Source organism: Tinamus guttatus, unplaced genomic scaffold (assembly GCF_059628265.1).
Source record: "Tinamus guttatus ecotype Peru unplaced genomic scaffold, ASM5962826v1 Tinamus_guttatus_pri_ptg000549l, whole genome shotgun sequence".
In the NCBI taxonomy this organism is placed as follows: Eukaryota; Metazoa; Chordata; class Aves; order Tinamiformes; family Tinamidae; genus Tinamus; species Tinamus guttatus.
In genome coordinates, this window is record NW_028289083.1 from 507,668 (window position 1) to 533,337 (window position 25,670).

The following is a 25,670-nucleotide window of genomic DNA, read 5'->3' on the forward strand; positions in this document are numbered from 1 at the left end:
CTACACTGTTTTTAATAACCTTTAGCATTGGGAATTCCACAAAAGCTGTTCCAGGATAACTATGATCAGTTAGTATGGTAGATTTTTTTTCCGTGTCTAACTCATTAAAAAATCCATTACAAAATCTTTTTTTCTCCTCTGCACATAAACTTTCAAAACAACTGGTCATTGCACTAGGAAACAGGCATCTCTCTCTGGAAAAGGTTCTTTCCCTGTCTTTTCTTTCCAGAACTGGAACCCTGCCCTGAATAATCACCTTACCCAAGGAATACAAGGAATGGGACCTCTCTTCCCCATGCTTGCCTCTTCCCTTCTCTTTTCCAATTTGCAGGGCCAAGGCAAAGCAGGAAAGCAGACAGAGTGACTACTGCCATTGCGCCTGTTCATTTTTACTGGGATTCCCAGTATTGCATGCAGTAATGCCCAGTGGTTTGGGTTCTAGGCCATGCTTTCTTTATTGCTTTTTATCCTGGGCTATAAACACTCTGGTGATAAGTCACCTTAAACTTACCTGGACAGAAAGCAGATGCTGTACATGGCATTAGCAAAACTTTACAGGAGCTTGATGCTGCAGCACAAGCACAACAGGGAGAGACCGTCTGAAAACTTCTTGATGCAGCCATTGTCTTCCGTAATTTTTGTGGTTGGGAGATTCTTGCTTTCTCACATACTGCTGCTGAGCAGTGGGAGTTGGAAAAAGCTTCAAAGGGATGAAAAGATGGCACATTTTTTTCATTTAGGATTTCCTGACCTTTTTTGGTTTGTTATGCTGTCCTCATTCCCCTGTGGTGTTTACATAATCTAGTTCAGCCTGTAAGAAGAAGAAAATGGAAAAAAGCCCCTATCAATGTTTGGTGCTTTACAAATGAGAGTTTCACCATTATTTCAGTGAGACAGTGATCAGGCCATAATATACTTTATTTTAGCACTAGGAAAGGACAGAATCTCCTCTTGATTTTTTTTTTTTAATATTGTGAAATTCCGTTTCATTAAAACAGATTTTTTCCCATTAGTTAATGAACTGAAGTAATGTTTGAAACAAAAGCAATCTGAAGACTGAAGGATTTCTTTTTCTCTTTTGTAAAAGTTTCTGTTTGAAAACTTAATTTTAGAAATAGTTTGAATTCTCTTATGAGTTTTTCCTTTCTTCCTAATTCATCATTTTATGACATAAGTTGACAGCATTTCAACAGTAAATTTCCTTTGTTTTGTGAGATAGGAGACACATCAACCTATAAAATAAGAAGTTCTTTGATCACTACCTATTAAGAGTTACCCACAGAGATTTAAAAATAAAATAATGAGACAGCTGTTTCATTTTGCTGACCCATAGCCATGGCCTGTTGAGAAATTTCCACTAAAGTGGAAACAGGAAAATGTGACAAGCTTTATTCAGCTCTTCTGAAGTGACTCAGATTTGAACCTTGTGAACATAAGAAATGTAGTTGTTTTGAAGATTATTTGAAATATTCATCACTATTCATGACTGTAGGAAGATTTGGGGGTCATTTCATGACTGGTTTGAAGAAGAAACTTGGCTGAATATATGAGAGCAAGTTTCTTGCAATATTTGGAGCAAAGTGTCTACCTGAAGCAGTTACTTCTGAGATTTCCTGATTCCATTGAGGTTGAGCTGGGGACGTGGATTAATTTAAACCACAGTGTTCATTTTGGACATCCAAGCTAATTCTTCTTAGGATTGCTAGTGCCAGTTGCATCACAGCTTGGGAGTTAAATAGTGCTGAGGAATGTTTCCAGGCTCTGGTACCTTGCTGCCTGTATGACAATGTTGCTCTTGGTCTCTGGCACACATTTTCCTGGGCTGACTAGCATTCTCGCAGCAGATCCTCCCCCTCTTCCTCAGGTGATGGAGAAGCTGCCGCAGGCAGAAACTGTTTCAAGTATGTGGTTTGTACGTGTCTATCCTGATTATAGAGTGTGGGACTTTAACAATATGGACCTCACTGTATGGCACAGTAGGATGGACACAATTTTACAGCAAGGCCATTCCTTGCCTGTTGGCTGCATAAGGGTGAGAACATAAGGATGTTGGCCACATTTCATTGACTAGTATAGATGTATTCTGAGACTGCCCTGACATGCTGCCAATGCTCTTCAAGGGTCAGGTGGAGTCTTAATTCTCACACAGGACAAGTAAAAGGGAGCAGGAACACATGGTCATTCTTAATTTTCAGAAATCTCTCAGCTGTGATAAATAGAAGTGAGATTCTTTTTTTTTTTTAATCTTTTTAATTTGATGTGTTTTTGAGATACAGAGGTTTAAATAATAGTAAAATTAATAGTAAAATGCTCTCCATCTGAGGGAGAGGACTCACATATTCTTTAGGTCACATGGAGAACTTGCTTGCTAGCTTCTTCGTTGTTTTAGTATGTTTTGTATATTTTTAGAAGTACAGAACCTAGGAGATGGATAAACAGTAAATTAAATAGCTGTACACAGAGAAGTAAATGCAACAGCATCATTTTCACATTTTCCACAGTTCTCACTTCTGTCTTGTATTTGAAACTCTTTTACAATATATAGTCATATGTGTAAGAGTGCTCTTCATTGATTGATGTTTTTTTTTGCACGGGAACAAAATAATGGCTTCCATTTCCTGTTTCATCAATGCATTTTGAACAATATCGAATTTTATGTGCCTGACTAGTCAGAAAGAGGGATGACTATATTTGTACAGAAAGTGATTTTATTTTTTAAATAAATTCACTCCTTGCTCTTTATTATTAGAGTTGGTATCCATGAGTTCTTCGCTATTCATAGGATCCAATTGTAGAGGTTATTTTCAGCTGGGATCATCACTGAGACAAATCTTTGTAGTATATAGTAGATACATTTCTCCTTTTTTCTTTGCAATAACAGGTCTATATCTAGTTCAGGCATCAAGTCACCTGTCATTTGCAGGATTGTATTTAACAAGAGTTTTAGACAGAACACTCTGCTCTGGAAATTTCACATCACTCTTTATAGATACCCTGCAAGTGGGAATCTGTCATCTACTCCTGCCATCCTGCTAAGTCCTTCCCGGGAAGAGCCACAGCTATTGAAACTCTGTGAGGGCAGAATACATTGAGGGTATATGGGGCAGTACTTCTGCATTTGTCACAGCCGTGCCACGCAAGTCGAACCCACAGTGCTGTGTTCTGCCAGGTACATGGCTGACCAGCAGCTTTCTGCACATGCAGGTGCTCAGCAGAGCTCAGCTGTGTTCTTGAGCTGTGCATGGTGCCACCAGATCAAGGGGAATTTGGGGCTGAAATGTCAAAGTAGAGCTGTTTCTGACCTGATTTGTAGGGGATACTACAAATACCCAGGATGTTACCCCTGAAAATTGTTTTAGCATTCAAGCAGGTCATAAAACCATAACTGTTAAGACCAGCCCTGCCATTCATTTTTAGCATGTCTAATACCCGATGCACTGTAAAATCTTACAAAATACCTCAAGCACACATTTATCTCAAAGTAATTTGTTAGTGAAGCAGCAATGTGTACAACAGTTGTGATGAGCTGACAAACCACTTTGATATGATGCTACAGAGCAACTGTTTAAAAGCCATAAGAGCATTTGCGTCTCAGTGGGATAAACATTGCATGTGTCAGATATTGCAGTTGTTTTGTCATGGCTATGAAAGGAATGCTCAGCCTCAAAAAAAAAAAGGATACTCTTTGCTTTCTACCAAAGTATGTGAAATTTGGACTCTGACAAAGCTGCTTTTAGTCACTAGAAGCCCATCCTTAATGACAAGGTCACAAGTTGCGACAGAGGCAAACTGTGGGGGATGTCCCATGGTATGAGATAGCCCAATTGATAGCCTGATTTGCCTTTCTCTTTATTCTTCCTTAGGAATAACTTCCATGTGAGGGGCAGAGCTTGGCCAGGTTTTCCTTTTCCTCTGCCATGCTTTTGGTTCAGAGGCAGTGTGCTTCAGGGATTCACCTGGAACAGGGAGTGCGGAAAGGCTGCTTATCGGGAAGGATGGATTACATGGTGGTGGAGGAGCTAATGTGGTACCAGGCTGTTTTGAGGAGGATCCTGCACACTGGGAAGCGGTGCTGCTGGGCTGCTGAGCATGCCTCGTACCTTCCTGCTGTTATCTTTGCAGTATTAAGGAAATTCTCTAATTTTAAGGGAAAATTAAACAAAGCAACAGAAAATGTAGGCACCTCTGACTCAGTTTTGCTCTAGTGTCAATTAGTCACAATTTATAAGGTGGTGCCAACCTGAAGTCGGTGTTTGGCTCTCTGCGTCTGTGTCATCATCTGTGAACTGGAGATAATGCTGTTTAGTAGGGCTGGATGAATAATTTGTAGTGAAGATGCTTATTAAACACATGTTGCCTCTCTGTTTTTGAAGCTATTCTGCAGATGGATTACATTTTTTCAAATTTATGCTTTTTCAAAATTATTCACCAAAACATTCTGTAAATATTTTTATTAGCCTATAATGCATTCAAAATACGAGTTTGAAGACTGTTCAATACTTATCTACCTCACTGGGTTTTGTGAAGATAATAAGGTATTTTCTGCGTGTAAAGTGTTGCCTAAATAGAGCCAAGAGAACCGAGAGGTACTTCAGCTGGATTGTTCTTACCAGTCGTTGGGTAGCTTAGCCTCAATGCACTGCTTGATGCGCTGCCTGGTTATTTGTTTGCTGAGGTATCTGTGTAGGACATGTTCAGATTCTCCTTGCCCCTTCTCCAGAAATTAAGGAAACAGAGAGATAAAGAGGATAGCTGTGCCACTGTCTGTGGGATGCTGGTAGTATATCTAGAAAGTGGTTAGAAAGAAACTACTCCATTTTACTGTCTGGGAAATGTGAAATTCTTGGAGGACTGGAGGAACAGTCTGACCATCTGACTGGTGTTTGTTTACTAAAATCTATTAGTGCTACCTGTACATTTTTGAATGTTTCCATTGATTTTAATTACATAATTTCAGTGGATAAGAACAATTCATATATGTTGGAGTCAAGTTTTCTTACATCTGCAAAACATTCTTGAAGGTGGTATAATGCTTCATTCATTTCCAGAATTTCTTTCAAGGTTAGTTGATAGGGAAGATCCCTGATGTGGCTATATAAATCTCTAACATACAACTGGAAGTCTTATTCTCTGAAAGAGTGTGCTTTTTTTTTTTCCCTCCCCGTAAAATTTCAACGAAAAGAGAGGTCTTCATGAGCAGCCCTTCGCACTGAAATAAGATGGTGAAAGAGGTTAGGCTGTCTTAAACCTTGTTTATATTTTTATATTTATTCTTTCATCAAAGCAATTAGCATTATCCAGGTTTACTTGGAATGGAGTGGAAAAGTAAATACGTAAAAAGACAAAGAAAGCAAAGATCCCTTGGTTTTACTGTCAGGTGTAGCCTCTGTCTATTCCCACTTCACCATTCATACAAAAAATATGAAACAAAAAGTTCCTAGTAGCAGAAAAATGCAGAGACAATCCTAAAAGGACCAGACTATCAGTTCTACTCCTATTTTAACTTTTCAGTATTGTTGTTGATTGTTAATGTGGAGAATTTGTAAGCTGTTCAGTTCTGTATTTAACTTCAATTCAAGTATTTTGATGGAAATGACAAGAGTAAATCTGATGTAGCTTTGCTTCACATTTTAAAATAACTGTTATAGCAACTTGATTTCTTGTGATATTTTTTCAGAACTAGCCAAGAAAATCAGGCTTTCTTAGCCTTTGCTTACAATTTTCATAACCAAAGGCATCCAGAAAACTATATATAGCAGATCTGTTGCCTTCAAAAATTTGAAGTTGCTGTTTAAATATCATGATCAGTTCTCTGTTGCACTTATTTATGACATGGGTTAGATTTCAAGAGCATGAATGATGGCTGTTTAGAGAATTTGTGTTGAAAATCCTGATCCTGGTCACATAATCCATACATAGTCAACCTCAAAATAATTCTCACAGCCCACACCTTCCTGAGAGACGGTTTGGGGACATGAGCTGTAGTGAAGATTCCTAGAAAATAATCAAATCCTTTTAAGCAGTAAAGCAACACTATTACTGTCTTTTCTCTAATACACCTTCTCTAAACACAGCTTAGTGCTTGCTGTCCTTGGTGGGCACAGCATCTTCATCATTAGTTTCATTTCCAGAGGTCAGACGCCAGCCTCATGCCTTCATTAAAATTACAGGAGCAGCCTGCAAATGCTTCAAGATCACCACAGTTTGATTAGAAATGATAGAGTTTTCTTCAGAACTTTACTGTGTTTAAGGGGATGATTGACCTGTGATCCTTATTATTTTACTAGATAAAATACACCTTTGCTTTTCCAAAGCTAATGCTGCTTCTCAGTTAATGGAAGAATATTCTTGGCAAGACTGTCCAAGAAACATTATGTATTCAAAAATTAGGAACACCTTGAAAAATCTCTTTGAGAGTCTAAGTAGGCTAATGAAGTTTGTATTACACCAGAGATTTATTCTGGTTACAGAATAGGCAAACTCTTCCACCAGCCTCTTTCTTTATACAGTAAATACAGTTGCTAACATGTAACCAGAGGCATAGATCTCATTTTTTTTTTCTCCCAGTAGCTAGGTATTGCATTGAAATGCTGACTGGTGTAGTGTAAAAGAAGGGAGACAGATACTGTGAGATCGATACAGAGCTATAAACATGCTTCCCTTTTCATCTGATCAGACACTTCATTGATTTTGGCAAGACTGAAAGATCCGCTTGGGCATGCAGCGGTGAAACAAGGGAGCCCATCATTATAACTGCATCTAGCCCTCAGCAGTCAGTGAGGAGGAGGGAGGAACTGACCCCTCCATCATTCACTTCTCATCAAGTTAAACTTGCTGAAAAGTGAAACTTGGTGAAAAACCAGGCTTACTTCTAAAATTCTCCTTCCCATCTATAGCTATAGCAAAGGAACTGAAGTTCTGGAGGTGATTAGGTCATCCACCTTTTGGTCACTCATAAAGGAGATTTTTCAGCCTGTATCAAAGCAGCATGGGGTGAGGATGAGGCTTTTTTTGGTTTCACTTTTTTCATCATCACCAAGTCGATTAAGAAATTAACTTGGAAATACATATGTGGGAATGGTTGTATAAGTGACTTGATTGCAGGTGGTGTCTGATGCAGGTAATAGGCTGGAGGGACACTCCCATGGCTCAAAGATTTTCTTGCTGGATTTGAAGTCTGTGGGAATGAGGAGGAAGCTTAATGCTACTGGTCTCCTGGTCTCCAGTCAGGACAAGGAACACATTCTGGGATGGGAAGACTGAGGTATGCGACACCAACTCTGCTGGTGGCACTGGAGTCTGAGGTGTCTCCGCTGGCCTGCCTGCCACCCTCCTCTTCCTCCTTCTGCTTCTCCTCTGAGAGGTGGGAAGGGAATCAGTACCATGTTCTCTGGGCCAGCTGAGAAAATATGAGAAAACAAAAGGAGATAAACTGCTTCCTGATTTGTCTCATTTAATTCATTTAAACATATGCTACATTAAAACTGTCCTGATTCTTAAGACTTTCCCCATCTCTACTTTCCATACAAGTGTCAAACAAAATTAGCATTAGGGGCAATTTTTAGGGTAGGTAACAATCAGTTTGACTATGAGTTGTGAACTATGTTTGACAGACTTTTAAAGAAGAGAGCAACACATATCAGTTCTTCTTTAAAAGCCTACCTGTTGGGTGACTCAAAGTGGGACATTCTGTCTTATGGCTTCTTACACAATGTCATTTTGTTTTGAGGCAGATAGGCTGGGGCCTCCTGTAGATATACTACTGGATTCACTGAATTGCACAGCTTTCAGCGTGCAATGGAGAATGCCAAAGCAGCATGCAAGCACCGTCACAGGATATACAGTAAGTACATCTTTAGATGATTCGTAGAGAACTGCAATACTCTGCCTAGCCTCACACCTATGCATCACTCCTAAGCATGCAGGAGAGATGGCTTTCAAACAAATAATGTAATTGCCCAGAAAGCGTTCAGGGGACGGTGGGCTTCAACTGATTGAGTTGTAACTTTAAGAAAGTAGAAGTTTATGTTTCAGAAGCAAGCTATGATGGGAATTTGGGCTGTATGCCAGTGGTTTGCAGTGGGAATAGATTGCTCTTCTGTTGCAGTTCCCAGCCAAGGAAGTTCCCAAAGCTCTTTGTAGCTTGTAGGACAAAGAAGTACAGCAGAGGAGATCAATATTACACTGTGAGAGTTATAGTGATTTCAGGCCCATTCAGATCCTTTCGCTTGTGATTTCATTAGCAGGAAGAGCTCTTGCAAGATGAACTGCTGCCTTCCCACAACAGCAGTACGTGCAAGCGAGGGGGAGACTTCTTTGGTCTGCTCCTCTTGATAGAAACTCTACTGCATGACATCACTGGGAACCCAAGTTTGGCTTTAAATATCATGGAGAAATGTATTTTATCTAACTCCTATTTCTGTGGTGAATTTCCTTTCAAGAAGTCCAGCAATTTCCTTGTTTTGCCCAGCAATTCTGCTCTGGCCCGTCAACCTCCCTTCCATTCCCATGGAAGGATGCTCCATGGCAATGCAATTCAGTTCCAAAATGGAAGTTACCCAGAGGTGATTTTGCCATGGGCAAATTAGCACCAGTGATGTAGTGGATCTACTAGAATTGTTCATTTTTCCTGTTTACAGAAACTAACAGAAGTTGTGATTTTGCTAGCATTTTCAGTAAAACGATTTGCAATTTCTAAAAAAATGAATGTAATCTAAAATGCAGTTTTACATAAAAGATGCAAGTGGAAAACTCCTTACTGTCTTTAAAACTGATGTGCTCCAGAAGCATGAGGGGCTTCCCTGAAACTGTTTTTGTTGGTACACATACCCCTTAACCCCATGGCTTTGTAAATGACACAAATGCAGCACCTCTACAATGCTGAAATTGTTATGAAATTATGCATAATATAGAAGTATAACCTAGAAGCATCTGCTGTAAAAACAGAGGTGCAGGAAATAGGACTGTATATGGCATTGGAGAGTTGTTTCAATTGCTTACAGTTCTAGTATCAACTACAAAAAAATAAGGACATTGACTGCTTGGAATTCTTTCTAGTTTGACTTTTCTATAGGTTATAATATTTCCAAAAACAGTTTCAATACAATATAGTCTCATATGAGAAATATTGTTCACTCTTCCTTCAGTAGATGAAATAACCAAGCCTCAGTTTTAACTCTTGAGATCACGTATGGCATGATGATAAAATCAATGACAAATGTGGCATTTATAGTGCTGCACCCAAACCAGCTTTACTTAGGGTTGATTTTAGATGCTCTGGCATCTCAAGGTCTCTCTGCGCTTAGGAAATTAAATTCTTTGTGGTTCATTAGTTTCCTATACTTCCTTCACTGAATAGATGTGAGAAGAGACAGTTGTGATAAAGCAATTTGCATAATCACACAATATCAGTTGCTTCCTTATATGATGTCAAACGCCTAAGTTGTGCAGACCAGTTACATGAATCCTCCCCTGTTCAATCTAACTATGGCCAGATAATGCACAATTTAATTTGTCAGTTCAAGTCTGACCTGAAAGCTAGGCTGTGTTTCACATCATTAACACATAGATGGTCAGGCAGAGTCATTTGGTCATGATACAAGGCCTAACAAATGTGGAGGGAATGTCAATGGGGTGTAGCTTTTCATGCAATTGGAAAGGTAGGAAATCATAAACTTGGATACTTCTCACAGTCTGATAACAGTGTGCTTGTTTTTCAATCATTCTGAAGCATTGTATTACCGCTTGAGCTAGCTTGACTCTATCTTCTTCCCAAGGTCTTTTACGCGGAGGTTGAAGAGGGCAAAACAGTCAAACCACTTTCCCATGACGTTCCCCTGAGTCTGGATATGCTTAGCATGGTGAGTGTTGCTTTTCCTCAATAGTCAGATGCTAGTGTGGAGTTTGTAAGAGAGAACTTACAACAGTTGCTGACACCTTTTGAATCACCTATGCATTCAAGCACCAGATTTTCTCTTGCATTAAGCAAGGTGAAAATCATAATATTTTGCAATCCAGTCAGAAGGCTGTGATATCCTTTCGCTTCTCATAGTCTGACTAATTTTTAGTGTGAAACTATTGGCACTTGCTGAACATTTTACTTGCACTTTCTGCCATTTGCTAAAATACAACTTCCAATTTTAAATGTGCATTTTCAATATGCGGTTTGCTGCACTTCCCCCATGAAAGGGGAAATTGCATGAGTCTGCCCTTATGCTCCATTGCAAGTCTCAACATCTGTGTGTGTATACTGCAGTCTGTGACCCAAGTAGGCCTATAAGTTAGAGGACATGCACAATTTTCAGTGTATTTTTATTTGCACATGTGAGAGTCTGGCATCCAGAAGCATGGATCTGAAGTTTTATTGTGCTGTTCTAAGTGCATTTGTAAAAGCCTGTCCCAGCTTCTGACCTTCTTGTTCTTAAAATCACATCTTTTTCTCATTGCTTTCTATTTTTCCCTTTTCTTTCATTTCTATTTTTCCTTTTATTTGCTTTATTTCCTTCACTTATTTCACTCTCCTCTTTTCTTTCCTCCGTCTCTCTTGCAGTTCAATTTCACCTTCCTTTTCTACTCGCAATTGTACAGGTCCCCTCCTACTGCACTGCTCAGCAATTAGTACTGGAGTGCAAGCAACCCTTCCATGCTTCTGGAATGTTTGGATATTGTTGGTTTTTAAGGGCTCTGCTCAAAACATGCAGCCATTTCTGCAGTGTGGAGGACTCTCTGAGTTCAGCAAAGAATTGGTGATGCTCCAGCCACTGCTCGGGCAAAGCACAAAGATGCTGCTCAAAAGAATCCCAGCTTGGGTGCTGTGAGGGGGTTGGGAAGTAGTCCGATCTTGAAGTAGTGATGTTGCCAAGAGAGGGATCAAGTGTCTATGTGTGCAAGCTCATGTGTTCATGAGCTTTTATGATATTTATTCTGTGATTCTTCTTCATAGTTTGATTTTTTAACCCCTTTCTCTTCTACTTATCTTCATTCTCCTGTTTTTCCTTATTTCTACTCCTTTTGCTTCCCTACTATGTTCAATGAAATGCATTGAAATTCAATGATATCCTCTAATCTGTGTTGGACAGTGCTCAGAAACCTTCCCTATGGGAAGCATGAATGAGAGGAATTTACCTGTTTCATGCATTTTTTGGTCACGGTATTGTTAGTTCTGACTCCTGTAGGTTTTGGAGATTATAATGAATGAGTCAGTCTCATTGTCATGATAAATTATTTCTTTATTTGTGCATTATTTTATCCCTTCTGATGTTTATCTCTGTATTTCTTTTTTTTTTTTCTTCCGAAAAAATTCTTGCTGGTAATGCCAATAGAGATCAAACAGCACATTCTTTTTTATCTTAATCCTGACAACAGCAATTCTTACTCCTTGGGAGAACAGATTCTGTGTCCAGTACTCACACAGATGAATAGCAGCAACAAAGAATATTATATGATGCAACATTGTCCATGTTTTACTTCACTGACCCATTATTTATGTGCTTTTTCCATCACTTTCTTCATACGATGCTTCGTTACTAAGTCCTATTTCACTTTTTCCCAGGGTCATCTTGAAGGACAAGCAGTTTTTGTAAGTATTCCTTCTCCCAAACTCTAACAGCTGTGATTTCAAATAATACTGAACATCCTGATTCTGCCTTTCCACAGATTCACGCACTAAAATGTTTCCATATTGATCTCAAATGTTGATTCTACTTATCACTTACACAGAGTCTTTCATAGTGAAAATGTGATAAACAGCTCATGCTCAAAATGTAGAGATAAAGAAATGCTCTGTTAAGGTATATTTTTGCAGGTATACCAGTTTCCATTTTAGAAATGGGTAATCTTTTCTGCCAGTCATCAAAAATATTTACAGATACCTTATTTTGCTTGAGGAGATGTGTGTAAGAACGAGATAAATTCAGGCAGTGAAAACTTGCAGCAGACAGGAATCAGAGCCACCATAATGGGAAAAAGACAAAGCATCCAGAAGTGCAGGAGTTGCCAGAGAGGAAAATATCTGAAGCTGTCCAGAGAGAGGAGAGGAGAAAGATCTATAGAAACATGTGCAGGCCAAATGAACGCACAGGAGGAAGGAGTGGGAGACTAACAAATCTTACGTAATAAGTTTAAAAGAAATACCCTTTCAGTGGCTTTGTAGCTGGTGAATTATTCAGATATTAATTATTTCCAGTCCTGCACTCAGTCCATTCTGCTTCCTGTGAACAGTAAATGGATCCAGCTCATTAGGAGGGAGGTAACTAGCAAGCAGTGCTCAGTTCAGGGTAACGTGAGGGCCATGATTTCCACATCTAATGAAACCCCTAAAATGAATAACCTCTTGTAAACTTTTCTTCTGAAATCTGATCTCGAAATGGAAAAATCATGTGAAGCCAGCTGATCTTGCGGGCCTTTCCCTGCCAGAAACATGAGTAATTTGATTGGACTATAGGAGGCCAGCGTCCAGGACGTTCTCGAACCAGGACTGTCTGGTTCTATCTCAGTTAAGCCAAGTTTGGATTATGATGTTTCAGAGTTGGGGTTCCATGCTGGACTGCTTTTTCTACTTGATGAAAATAATATTTCTGAGGGGTACTCGTGGAACTGTAAAACCGACTGGGATTAATCGGATCTCAGCTGTCATTAATCCTCAGGAAGTGACGTTCTTGCTGAAATGCTTTCTGTTATATTCATACCAAACACAACAGAAATCCACAAGTTTTGTGGTTAAGGCTGTGTTATTTGTCTTTCTACCCCTAAGCCTCCCATACTGATATGGTAATGTCTCTACTGCCTGCTCAGAAGCCGCTCTGAGTTGTGTGAGACTTGTAATGAGAGCTGCACTGGATCACCTGTTTGTGTGTATGCATGCATGCAGTAGTGCATCTATTCATTAGCAATTAGATAATCTATTATATCAGTGTAATAATCATTTCATAATGTAAACATATAAATGAGAGCAATGTGGAAAAGTGCAAATGCTGTTGTTCTACTGGGTATATGATTTGTTATGAAGTTGTATACAAATGTATATTAAATAAAAAATACATCAGATATTAAAAGTGGAATATTTTAGGTCTGGTATGGAGCTATGGAGAACAACAGTGCTCCCTATCAAGTGACCAAAAAACATGAGTACAAAATGGGAGTGACTGTCTGAAACTGTTAGTGTGGGGAAGGAGGTACCAAGGGATGAAGATATCATTACAGCTAGTTTCCGCAGGTGCAGTGCAACAAAAAGAAAGGAAAAAAAAAGGTTTTCTTTGAAAAATAATTCATAATCCAAATAATTTCTGCAAGCTGGTTTATCACACAACTTCTCAAACAGTTTTATTGGTATTGTTGAGGGAAGGACAGACTGTCTGACAAATGAAGACCTTCTTTCCAGTTTCAGGAGGGCTATGTAGTTCTTGTACATGGTTGACTCAACTACACAATCACATTACCTCACTGTATTCAAGAGAGTGAGCTTGCAAATGTCATTTCACAGGATCCTAGCAAGAATGTCGTATTTAAGACAAGAAAGTACAGCTGGTAACAGTAAAGCTCCATCTGGAATATAATGTCCACGTTTCGATCTCATGCTTTAAAAAGATAGAGGGCAAGTGGGAGAGAGTGAAAAGGAAAGCTACAAAATTGACTGGGAGCTGACTCATCCCTTCCATGTGTTACCCAAAGTCCATGAGTCCACTCTGTCTTCTGAGATACAGAACACCTGGATTTGAGGCATAAACACAAGCAGAAGGAACAACATATTTTACCCCTCAGACAATGCGGTAAAAGGAGATACACTTCTCCAGAACCAAATTCCACACTGTCCTTGGTGTGTGGGGAATATTCCCTAAAACTGTCTGCCTAAACAGTTCCTGCAGGAGAGATGGCCATGGAGAAGGTAGTCTAATGATGCCCCAAATATTTACACATTCACTAAAGTCTCTGTCCTGGAAGATTAAATATACTTGATTTCAAAGATACCCACTGTATGCCCAGCTCTGTGTTCATGGAGAGGACATTACCAGCCAGGCAAACAGACGCTTTAGAGAGCTCTTGGCTGAGGTTTTGAGGATAAACAGTAAACTTTGATGCCCTAATAGATACTAGCATTTGATCCTGATTGGCTTTGCAGTAAATGAAATTCATGCAGTTGATCTTATAACAGACTTGAGTCTGGAGGTAGAAATGTCAGACAAAGACAGCCATATCCCATTATCTGCTGAGCACAGTTTCCTCAAAAGTTTTAAAGTCATGTGGCATATGATGAAGAAATTAATTCTTCATGAGAATTAATGTAACAAAGAGGGATGCTACAGGAATGCATGTGCACAGGTTAAATACAGAGGAACAGTATGGCATGGACGATGGAGTTGTAGGAGCAGGATAATCAATATCATCAGCAAGGAGATGCAGGGTTTTCAGCAGCTGACTTTAACAATCACATTCTGAAAGATTCCTTTTTTTTTTTTTTTTTTTTGTGCGACTGAAAGAACCAGATCAACCTTTTTTGTCTGAGTGGTCTTGCTGCCTCTTTCTGAACATTTGGTTTTCAGCAGTGTTATCATCTTTGTCAGATGAATCCAAATCGTTCAAGCAGATCAAGGGTGAAGGATGGAAAAAACAGGATAATAGGCAAGCATTCCAAGTTAATTGGAAATGAATACTGGGGATCCAAAACCACAGTTAGAGAAATGATAGATGGCAGAGTGCTGCTGAGCAATATTGTATTAAAATACACTCCCAAAAAACAGAGACAGAAAGTTTGTCTGAGAGAGCATCATAAGGAAACTTCTCAGAAAATAAAATTTTAGGATTGTATACTATTTTGCTGCACTTGGAAATGCAGGTTTCAGGTCTGTTCCAGCTTAAAGAAAAAGGAGTCCTCTGCATTTTCCCATGCATTGTGAATGCCATTTTTAATACTGAAGAAAGAGAAATAGAGGAAAACTGTTGATAAAACATTCTTTACAATGTAGAAGTACATTTGTACTATAGAATTACATTTCTTCACATCAAAATATATCAGACCCTAAGCCACATATTTTATGCTTATTTGCCTATACTGTCAAAATCCTTAAATCTGGAATTTGCACTCTCTATGCTACAGATAAAGGATTCTGAATTTTCATGTACACATACACATGCTCTGTTCAGGACCAGATCTAAAAGTCTGAAGCTGATCCATGCTATTTGGACCAGGCAGTGATATAAGGGTTTGTGCGCTACTTGCTAATATTTGGGAGATTTCAGCAGGCTCCAGTGAAGAGTATTGCACATTCCTCTTCATGTGGAAGTGAGCATCACCTTCCTTGTAGTAGTTGACATCCTATGTTTGTGGCAGGAAGACAAAAGCATCTCTGCCCTCTCTTGAAGTGACCCACTTGTTTCAAGTCAAGGCTAAGAAAATTATAAGAGGCAATTGGATAGGTCTCTGATGAATTTGAAATTAAAGAACATCAACTCTTGCTGTTATATGTAGCTTCATTCTCAGAAGCTTCTACTGTCTCTGGGTACATATACATACATAAAAATGATCCAAACTCTTTAGGAATGTCAGCAATTGGCTCAAGGAAGGGAACAGTATGTGAATTTAACTCTACCAGCAAAAACATGAGAGCAAATGTAAACTATCTGCAACTCCATGAATTATTCTGAAACCTGGGTCTAGGTCAGCCCTATAGATTTCTCTGGGGTAAAGCTGCACCTCGACAGGAAACATGTGATCTTGTTTGTTTTTAGTGTTTCTGAGATGAGCTGGAATTGGTACAGTTCTCCTAGGAGACTACATGGAAAATATCATGTAAAATCCCAGCGACCCAGCACACAGTGTCATTTTGAGCTGCATGGAATAACTTTCATGGTATTTCTGTCTTGTTTTCTTTTGACTGTGGTAGGAAGTTGTTATTGGTGATTTAAAACCGGGCACTACACATCGTGTTAGTGTTGGAGCATATGGTTGGGCAGGAAAAGGAAGACCCAGCATGCCAAGACACGTAACCACCTTATCTCCAGGTAAAAATCCTTGTACATATGTCCTTTTTGCAAAAGTAGCGGGGCAGAGTCAAGCCAAGAGGTTTCACTGTTCTGTCAGATAAAAACAGACCATGCTGAAACCCCTCTTTGCTCAAAGCCAGCAGTAATCAGATAGCAGGAAGTGGCTGTAATTGCAACATGGTCCAAAACATTATTAATGATTTAAAACAATAAAAGCCATTATGCTTGGGATGCCTTATGGACCTACTGGACCCTTGGAGAAAGTTTTCTCCTTTCACTGGTATATGTTGCACCTGCAACATAGCTAATCGCTCACACCTAAATGTGCAGTTTGGTAATATTTCGCTATTACACTTTCAGCTGCTTGAGTTTTTAGAGAGGCAACAGAACAAGCAGAAAAGCCTACAAATTTTACTAAGTCTATGGTTGTTGAGTGTTTATGTGCTTTAAAGTCTTCTCTAATGCAATTCTTTTGGCTTAGGTAAGTGCATGCCCCCTGCACCACCCTACCAGCCCCAGATTGTTGTTGTTTCTGATTCCGAAGTTGCACTGTCCTGGAAACCTGGAGTCAGTGAAGGAAGTTCTCCCATCCAGTACTATATGGTGGAATTTATCAGGCAAGTATAACCGTGGAATTAGATTTTCAATGTATACTACTTTTTTACCTAAACTCTGTTATTAAACTAAATACAGATTCTTTTCCTTGTTTGTTTACTCATTGAATATAGTACATTAGTTTTCACTCTCAGTGTGTGTTGAATTACTATGAAAAAACAAAGTCATAGCCAGAAATAATCTAAATAGATGTAAAATCAGCAATAAGTCTTTCCTTATATTTGGAAAAAAAATCTTCACTTATTATGCTCAATCTAATAAAAGTCTGGGCAAATAAAATTTTAAATCTACCTTGTAGTTCAAACACTGTTAAATCACGCTGAGAAAACAATCGGGTGAGAGTGGTACTGCAGAGCTGATGTACCCTTAGCTACTATCAGAATAAATCCAGGAATTGCTAAATCAGTATGTTGGGTACTTTTAGCTGAAAAGTATTTTGAGTCTTGAGCTTGCAGGATTCAGATGCACTTCATTTTCCTAATGTTACTGCTTGCAGGAAATAATGACCCATTTTTTTAATGTTAAAGTCTTTAAAATTTATAATAATAGAATTGCAATTTGAGGAACTGTCATGAATGAAAAGATGTTATTTGAGTTGCTTTTATAAGATGCATCTCAATGATCAGAAGCTGATGATTGTATTTGCATGCACAAATGTGTTCATTAACTTGTATAAGCTAATATTTGCATACAAAGATATCTATCTTCATGGACTTACCCTTTCAATGAATGCAATATTCAATCTTTTAAAGTTTAATACTTGGGTGAACATTTGATGACAAATTTTACTTGAGGCTGGTGAATAAGAAGAGAGAATTTCTTCCTTAATTACTCTGAGCTGTAAAGGTCAAATTAAATCCTTCTTTGGAAAAATACATTCCTTTTTTTAATGAATTGTTGTAAAAAATGGTAGAAAAAGCTATTGATTGTCAATGCTTTAAATATGATTACAGCTTGGAGAATATAGGCATAGTGAAAAGAATGCCCAGGCTGGAAGCCTACTTGTGAACTTAATTTGCGCTTTTTGTTTGAATCAGAGAGCCCCGCATTTCTTGAGAAGCCCTATAATATTTTTTCACTTAGAGGCAGGATATGAGAACTAAAGATGTATAATGGTCAACATGTAAATTCTGCCATGGAATTACCATGAAATTTCTCCATTGTCTATTTTGCAACATAATGGTTACTTGAATCTTTTTCTCATCTCTTGGCTCAGATTCACTCAGTGGATTGGAAAGGGATTTTGCTAAGTTCTGAGTGATTGCATTTCTATCTTTTTCATTCTTCAGCCTGGAAAGTGGAGTTTTTGTACACTTCTTCATAAATGTACTGGCTTGCTAACAGAAGTGGGCATCATAACCTCCATCTGATACATTGCAATTGCACCCTTCAATGTTTTTGTTCAGACAGAGAGCAGAAAGTTGCCTTCTCTGTTTAAATCAAGGGAGACGAGTAACCGAAATTTCAGTGTCTCTCTTTTTTTTTAGACTTTGGGAAAGCATTTGCTAACAGCACAATGTTTTGATAGCACTGTTTAGTTTGAGGTTTAAAGCTAAGCTTAAAGTGTATTTGTTAATTTGGGGATTATGTTGTTTTTGATTTGGAAGCCTGAGTCCACGTATTTGGAGAAAGTTCAATGAGCCATAAACACTAATGGCAGTTAGAGGTAAAGATTTAACTTTAAGCTTCATTGTCTTCTGAAATTGCATATAGTTTTAAAGCTAAAATACCTTGAGGTATACTAACAGCAGTAAAAGCCATTGAGGTTAAAACTATATTAAAAAAAAAAAAAAACAATAACAACAACAAAAACACAAAACCAGTCAAGCAAATTTGAAATTAAGTCCACTTATATCAAATAAATACAATTCCAGTATGATACTGTGCTTTTGCAAGATTATTAATGTTTTTATGTCATCTATAATTTCTTTGGGTGTGGATATACCAATAGCACCAACAGCTAGAAATGATGACATTGTTTCAATCATGTTAGTTCCCATAGAAGTAATTTTATCACTTTTACATTAAGAAACAAAAAAAAAAAAAACAAAAAGAAACAAAGAAAAAATGATGGGAGATTAAGACAAGGGAAAAATACTCTTTTGAACAGTGGTAGGCTTAAAATCTCATGAAAATTCAATGTATTAATGTATTAATTACTTGCACATTAGAATCTAATCCAGATCCTTCTGTGTGATTCTGCTCTTTGATGACTATAAATTAGGGCTTTCCTTTAGACACTTCTCTGGGATTTTTCAGGTCTCTAGAGGATCCCTCTCAGGTTGCTATAGGTAGTGGAGAGCCCCAGACTGTTTCAGGTATAGGGTACCCTGTGCTGACTCACGCTGTGGGCTTGCCCAACTCTATTCTGCCTATAGGAGGACTCTAAGGAAACCAGGCTCCAAAAGTGGCTGAGTACTTAAAATTAGGAGAGTGAAACACTTCTACAGAATGTGGAAAAAAGAGTATTAGAGCCCAAATAACTAATGATGTCTTTGGAAGCTAGCAGTATTATTACTCTATTGGTTTATGTTGGTTTATACTGAGGAATATTTTCTGGTGAAATAATTCTTATGCAAGACCCCTGAAGCAAGACAATGCACTTAGATTTGCTGGTTTGTTTTCTCTTTCCCCTCTAAAGAAATTGTAAAAATAACTTAATTTTCAAAAATATCTTGGTCATTTTCACATGAATTATATTTATTTCTAGTCTATTCAATGCCTAGCCAGACTTCTAAATTCAGAGACCAGTTTAGCAATTTTTGCAGCTAACTACCTTCTACAGAACCACAAAGTATTTCAGCAGTGCATCTTATAATGGGAGTAGTGTGTTTACTTTTCATCTGCTTGCTAGCTAGACAGACTCAATAGCTTTAATATGAGTCTTGGCAAAGGGGAAAAACTTTTCACCATCTCAGTAGCAATGAGAGAACTTGTGCTGCAATGAACTAGGTTGGTCCTGCTGATATAGCTGGAAGGATTTCTCAGTATATGGAAGCTGGGTTGGAGCAAATTAAGTGTAGTGACTTCAGCAGATTTCTTTGTAAGTTTCATGTCTTTTCCCCCTCCTCTCCTTAGAAAGTTTCATCCACTAAATTCACTCTGTGTTGAATAATCTGTCTCCAGTGCTGCATCAATCAGGTAGTTGTATGTGAATAGCTCCTGCTTCATTTTGATCAAAACATCTAAAGAATACTTTGGCTTTTTCTCAGTAGAAATTATTTCAGTATTTTAGTTTTTCATTCCAGCACAGAGCAAAACTGGACACTGGAAACATTATATTTTCTTGTGGGAAATATATTTCCTTTCATGTACTTCAGCTGTGAACCTTCAAATCCTGACGTGTCAGCAGTGGTTCAGTGTTTGCTTTCTTTTGCAAAGAACACTCAACAAGGCTCCTCAAGGGAGAGGCATCTCGTAGCACCAAAGCATACCTTTTAATACAGATTTCCTGATTAATGCATGGAAAACACACATGTATCTCAACATCTACCTCACTTCTCGTGAGGATTAAGTACCTGCAAAGATAATCAAAGAAAGAGGAAGTAAAGACGTAAAACTAAGGACACATGTAAAACAGTATTAGACAGCATCAGAATAAGACTTATAAAAAGAATGAAGTTAGAAGTTAGAAAGCAGTCTAATTTCTTTTTTTTTTTTTTCTCCAGTGTTGGCCTTACTTTTTTTTTTAGTAGAAATTGTCACGATAAAGTTAAATAATAATAAATATTAGATAGGTTAATAGATTTCTAGCAGAAGGTTAATAAATTATTAGCAGATGTCTTCACTCTGATAAATAATTTCCAGGTCATTTTTAAAGTAAGTTTGAGTGAGTGTGAAATTGAAGTTCTCTGCATCAGAAAGATTTCCTTTCTTAATTTGAATCTGTCCATAGATTATAATATAAAGCAATAATCTTAGTATTTTAACAACAGCATTCTACCCTTAGTTTATATCTGCCTGATCTTAACGACTGCCCCTATGTTTAGTATTTTAAGAATGCACTGCCTTTGTTCTTGGCCAAATTCTTAATGCATTATATTTCTGCATTGGAGATACATGTCTACAACGTAAAGAGCAAAAATGCCTGTGGAAGTATGCAGATATCCATGTGCCCAGTTATGTGGTACAGAGCAGTCAGTCCTGGGAGCTCATGGTGCATGTGCATGGCAAGAACATCCCCTTTCCAGGGAATGTAGCTCTATGGAAAGTCTGGAAAAGTGGGATCATTCTCTCTAAAAGAGCTGTTTGATGTAAAAGTTGATATAAACTAAAACCTCATGCAAGAAGGACAACTGAGATATATTTCAGCAAAACACTTAGAGTTTAGGAAATATGGAAGTTGGCTCACTGGGAACATACTAGCCAGCTGAGTTTATTGTATTCTCTCCCCATGTGTTTGCTATTTTATCATGTTGCCCAGATTTATTCGTACAGGCAGCGTTCTGAAAAAATAGCAAAAGTGATAAATCTCATCATTCCTCCTTCAGCTGAAGATACTTACACGTTTGTAGAAATTTCCTTTATTATTCCCTTCTCCGGGAGAAAGTCTTGCAAGAGGCAATCAGTAAAGTCTAGGTTAGCTGACAGTTTGTGGAGATTGCACTTTATCTCCTGAATCTCTTTGTAGTGCACAGATCTCCTTAATATTCCCTCTTCCAGCCTGGTGCAGACCAGTAGTATCTGCTGTAAAGTGACTATAAAGCAGTTTTTGAGCTAGTAGAAATTCTTTGGTTTGTAACTAGAGCCAAACAAGGATGTGCATAGGAAAACGGAAAATGCTACAAAAGCTACAAATGTCCCCAGTGATGGGAACAGCTTTCACTTGAAAAATCCTAAACATTTTCCTTTTGGTCCAAGGAAAGAAAGCTCAGAGAAGGGGAAAGAACAGAAGCGTAGCCAAATAAATGGCCTGTCTACCAGGGAATGGTGATGGAGGGTGACTTAGGACAGGATGCTTAGTTGCCATTACATCTTGTTTGTCTGATTTTATTTTTACCGTTAGTGAGATAAAGTAATATTCACATGCTGTGTGCTGCTGCATAGCAGGCTGGCAGTTGGGAGGCACACAGAAGTGAGACCTCAGTGATCAATAAATCTTGTATTGACTGGTAAAAGAAAACACACGTTAACTCTGGCAGTTCCTTCCAGCTGCAAATAAACAAACACAAAATGCCTGCTCTGTGCTATAATTTTCACTGAAAGACTGTTGGGCACATTTGCAGGAAGTCCTGTGTAAACACTGGTAGATCCAGGGAGCATTTGGAGGTTATTTCCTGTAATAAATATCACAAGAACATCTTAGCAAAGGCCACTAGAATAATTTGATCTGAAAGGTCAAAGCCTATTTTACTTTCATAGGCTTCATTTTGAATATTTTGGATGGCCTAAACTTAATGTTTATATTTTCTATTTTGTTTATGTGTATATGCTTCCTTCACAAGGTTTCCTCTTTAATTAGAAGAGATCACTTTTAGAGAGCTTAGAAGTGGTGTGAAAGTATCAGAACACTTTCTCAGAGTGTTTGAATTAGTCTTTCCCTTTCAGATATTCTTATGCATATAAACTTCAGCATTTTCAGTTTCCCTAGACTGTTGTTCAAATCAAATTGCTGTGTGGATGATTATACAGATTTTAAATGGATTATAACAGTGCTCAGAGTGAGCCATTATTGGCAGACAGCTTGTTATGTGCATCAGGATTTAAACAGGCATTGCCCAAAACCAGGCATGGGAATTTTGCTGCAAAATCCATGTACATAGACTATGTCCTCTCCATTATTATTCAGTATTTTTCTCATTTTTGGGGAGAAGCATTTGGATCCAGATTTTCTAGTGTGGCTGGATTAATTTGGCTGCCTGGTAAATCAAACGTTAGATTCTTGTCCTATGTATGTTTGAAGATACTCGCTGACGTTAGGACACAAGCTTTTAGGAATAAATTTCCTCCATGTATTCTGATGTATTCTTTACTGTAGACAGTTATGGGATTTGGAACTGCTGGTAATATACTTTTACTGGACATAAAAAGAAAAGAAAAGAAAAAAAGATTGTGAGAACCTGATTGGTCAAACTCTTCTGAACCATCTTCTTGGCTTTAATCGAAATCCAAATAGTGTTTCCATAACACTCTATACTACAGTGTTCCATTATCACAGTCTTCTTAGCTCCTAATTCTTGCACAGTCTGGCCCCTTAAGAATGAATGATTTTTGTTGTGGTTTAGCAAGCTGATTTCTCATTTATTTCCTGTATTTCCCTGGAAAGTTAAAAGGCAATTAACTTACACAGACAGCTTTAATTATTTATGATCTTGATTTTTTTGTTCCTGAAGGCCAGACCTTGACAGCAATTGGACAGTAATAAGGGAGCAGATCCAGATGGAGTCCATGGTTCTCAAGGGGCTTCTCCCAAATACCAAATATCAGTTTGCCATTCGAGCAGCAAATTCCTATGGATCCAGCCTCCCCAGCACATCAAGCGATGTCGTCCGCACATTCAGTAAGTAGAATTGCCTTTTCAGAGCTAAAGCTACAGATCAAGAGCAGCCTTTACAGGGCACTGGTGGAAGCAGGTTCTCCCTCAGAACTGGGGTAGACCTCTCATTCCTGTTTCTGGTGCATCCTACAAAAGTTGAGTCACCGATGAAAATCTGAAGTGTTCCAGTCATCAGCACTCTCCTGCCATTTCTCTGCTCAGGAGGTCATTGCCAGGTGTTCTTGATTTTCGGCTTACTGATGTTTGTGCTGGCTTAATGCAGAATTGATAACTGAATCTCGTGGGGAGAAATAAGAGGAGTAAGTCTATTGTTCATCTTTTTTCACAGTTTCTTAAAATGGAACTGTATATATTTCATGTATCATTCAAGAAACTCAGAAAGACCAAAGCAATGTCCTGCAGACATTTCCTTCATCAGAGCTTGATCCTCCTGGCAGTGCCAGTCTTGAGCTGACTTAGAATCTTACTGCCCTTCACTACCCTCAAAGTAATAGCAGTGTCTGAGGATCCCAGCCAAGCTGACACAGGCCTTTGGGAATTGCACAAAGTACAGGACTTTTACACTGTGAAAAACACCATGGCACAAAGCAGAGTCAAGATAGGCAGCAGGGCCAAAGCTGGTGAGGACTATATAAACCATATCCTTAATGTGGCAAACTTTGTGCTGGAAGATTTCAGTACTTCTAAGTTCCAGTTTTGAAGGCATTTGTGGAATACAAGGCAATAAAATACCTGGATATAATTTTAACAGATTAATGAATTATAAAAAAGTGCAACAAAACAGGTATTTTTTTTCTTTTTCTCACCTATGTGCTTAAAATGCAAATCATCCTTAATTAACAGAAAATGAGCAGATGATATTCAGATAGCTCTGGAAGAGCAATTTGCATGCTGCAGAAATGTGAACCATTGTTTCGTGAACATTTTAAGCCAATAAGAATTTATTTCCAAACTGCCTATCTTTATATTTTTTATATTCTCTGTCTTAAAATTCCATGTTCTCAGTGATGCCATTATGGCAGTTTTTATCTTTTTTTTTTTTTTTTCACTGTCATAAACTGAATCACTTGAGCAGTTTACATAAAGTTGGTGGCTGCTGTTTAATTTCTGAACCAAAAGTTTGCAAAACTGTGAAGGTGCAGCTTTCTCCTGGGTTTCTTGGCCTTTAGATACTTAAGGGTCAGATTCCTCTGCCTTGGACTCGTTTGTGTGTTCCTTTGTATCCTGTTTATCTTTGTACATGAATGTCTATATTCTTTGCTTAGAAAAGACAAAGTTTAGCTCTGCTAGTGAGGACGGGCTATTCTTCATATCAGACTTATTACTGCAGTGCTATATGAAAGAAATTTGCCATCTGCAGGCTTGAGAACTGGAAAGTGCTTTTTCAAGATGCCTTTAAAACAAGTACAGTTATCAGTGGAACTTGGAATGACTATGTCTTCATGAAGGAAGACTACAACTAAGTATAGTAACTGCCACTTGGCTTTATTATACGAAGTCTGGATAAGAAACTGGTTTGATGGTAACCCGTTACACAGTATGCCATTCTTTCATAGAAAATTTAAGCTGCTTTTGCAAAAGAAATGTTGATGAAAGCAGTGCATAACCTGATCAACTGTTTTTTTTTCCCCAAGCACTCAAAAAATAATGAACACTGATTTCAGCTATTGAAAAGTTGACTGTGACAGAAAACATACATATGTTTAGGGGCAATGAAATAAAACTTGCTACACACTCTGTATCTGCAAGTGGTGAAATCTCTACATCCTCCTGGTAGCCAAGTAGCCAGTGGTTACCTACCTTCTTTTGTCCAGTTAATCATTAAATACATTTGCTTGAATATAGACATGCAGTGAATTTGAGGTCCCTTAGCGTGTACCAGCTAGTTTCCAGCTGTCACAGCAAGAAGGTATATGTTTCCTATGTGTCTCCCAGATAACCTAAGAGCCCCAGGGGGATGTCCCAGGTACCTGAATCTCAGATAGCATCAAATGCAATAGAAACTTCATAGTCACCTGCTATTGCTGAAAAGAACATATAGAGGTGCCAGGCAGTTGGTGTGTCTGAAACTAAGACACCTTTGTTCTTTAGCGTGCACACCACAAGAACTACCACCAACCTTATTGCTACCACTCCTCTTTTTATCTGAATAGTGAAGCAGATCGCAAATCTTGAGTGCTATTTTCTGACCATTTATGTGTTTTTCAGAATGTATTTCCTCAGAAATGCCTGAAGTATCTTGGGAGGCTGGCATAGAATCATAGAATCATAGAATGCTGAAGGTTGGAAGGGACCTCTAGAGGTCATCTAGTCCAAACCCCCTGCACACGCAGGGTCACCTAGAGCACGTGGCACAGGACTGCGTCCAAGTGGGTTTTGAGAATCTCCAGAGAAGGAGACTCCATAAACTCTCTGGGCAGCCTGTGGAACTTTTGGTGCTTCAATTTGTGGCCTCTAGTTCTATTGCTGGTCACCAATGAAAAGAACCTGGCTTCATCCTCTGCACTCCCTCCCTGGAGGTACTTATAGACACTGATTAGACCCCCTCTCAGCCTTCTCTTCTCCAGGCTGAACAGGCCCA

General features: G+C 38.5%; 1 protein-coding gene across 1 annotated transcript in view; it reads left to right on the plus strand.

The window, feature by feature from the left end:
- Nucleotides 1–25,670, plus strand: part of EGFLAM (EGF like, fibronectin type III and laminin G domains) — a 75,264-nt gene that overhangs the window by 12,174 nt on the left and 37,420 nt on the right. Inside the window, exons 2-7 of the mRNA XM_088534388.1 lie at nt 7,734–7,843; nt 9,777–9,860; nt 11,552–11,578; nt 15,879–15,996; nt 16,460–16,595; nt 22,926–23,092. Of these exons, the coding sequence (XP_088390514.1) occupies nt 7,734–7,843; nt 9,777–9,860; nt 11,552–11,578; nt 15,879–15,996; nt 16,460–16,595; nt 22,926–23,092 (642 nt within the window). The remainder of the gene's footprint in view (nt 1–7,733; nt 7,844–9,776; nt 9,861–11,551; nt 11,579–15,878; nt 15,997–16,459; nt 16,596–22,925; nt 23,093–25,670) is intronic.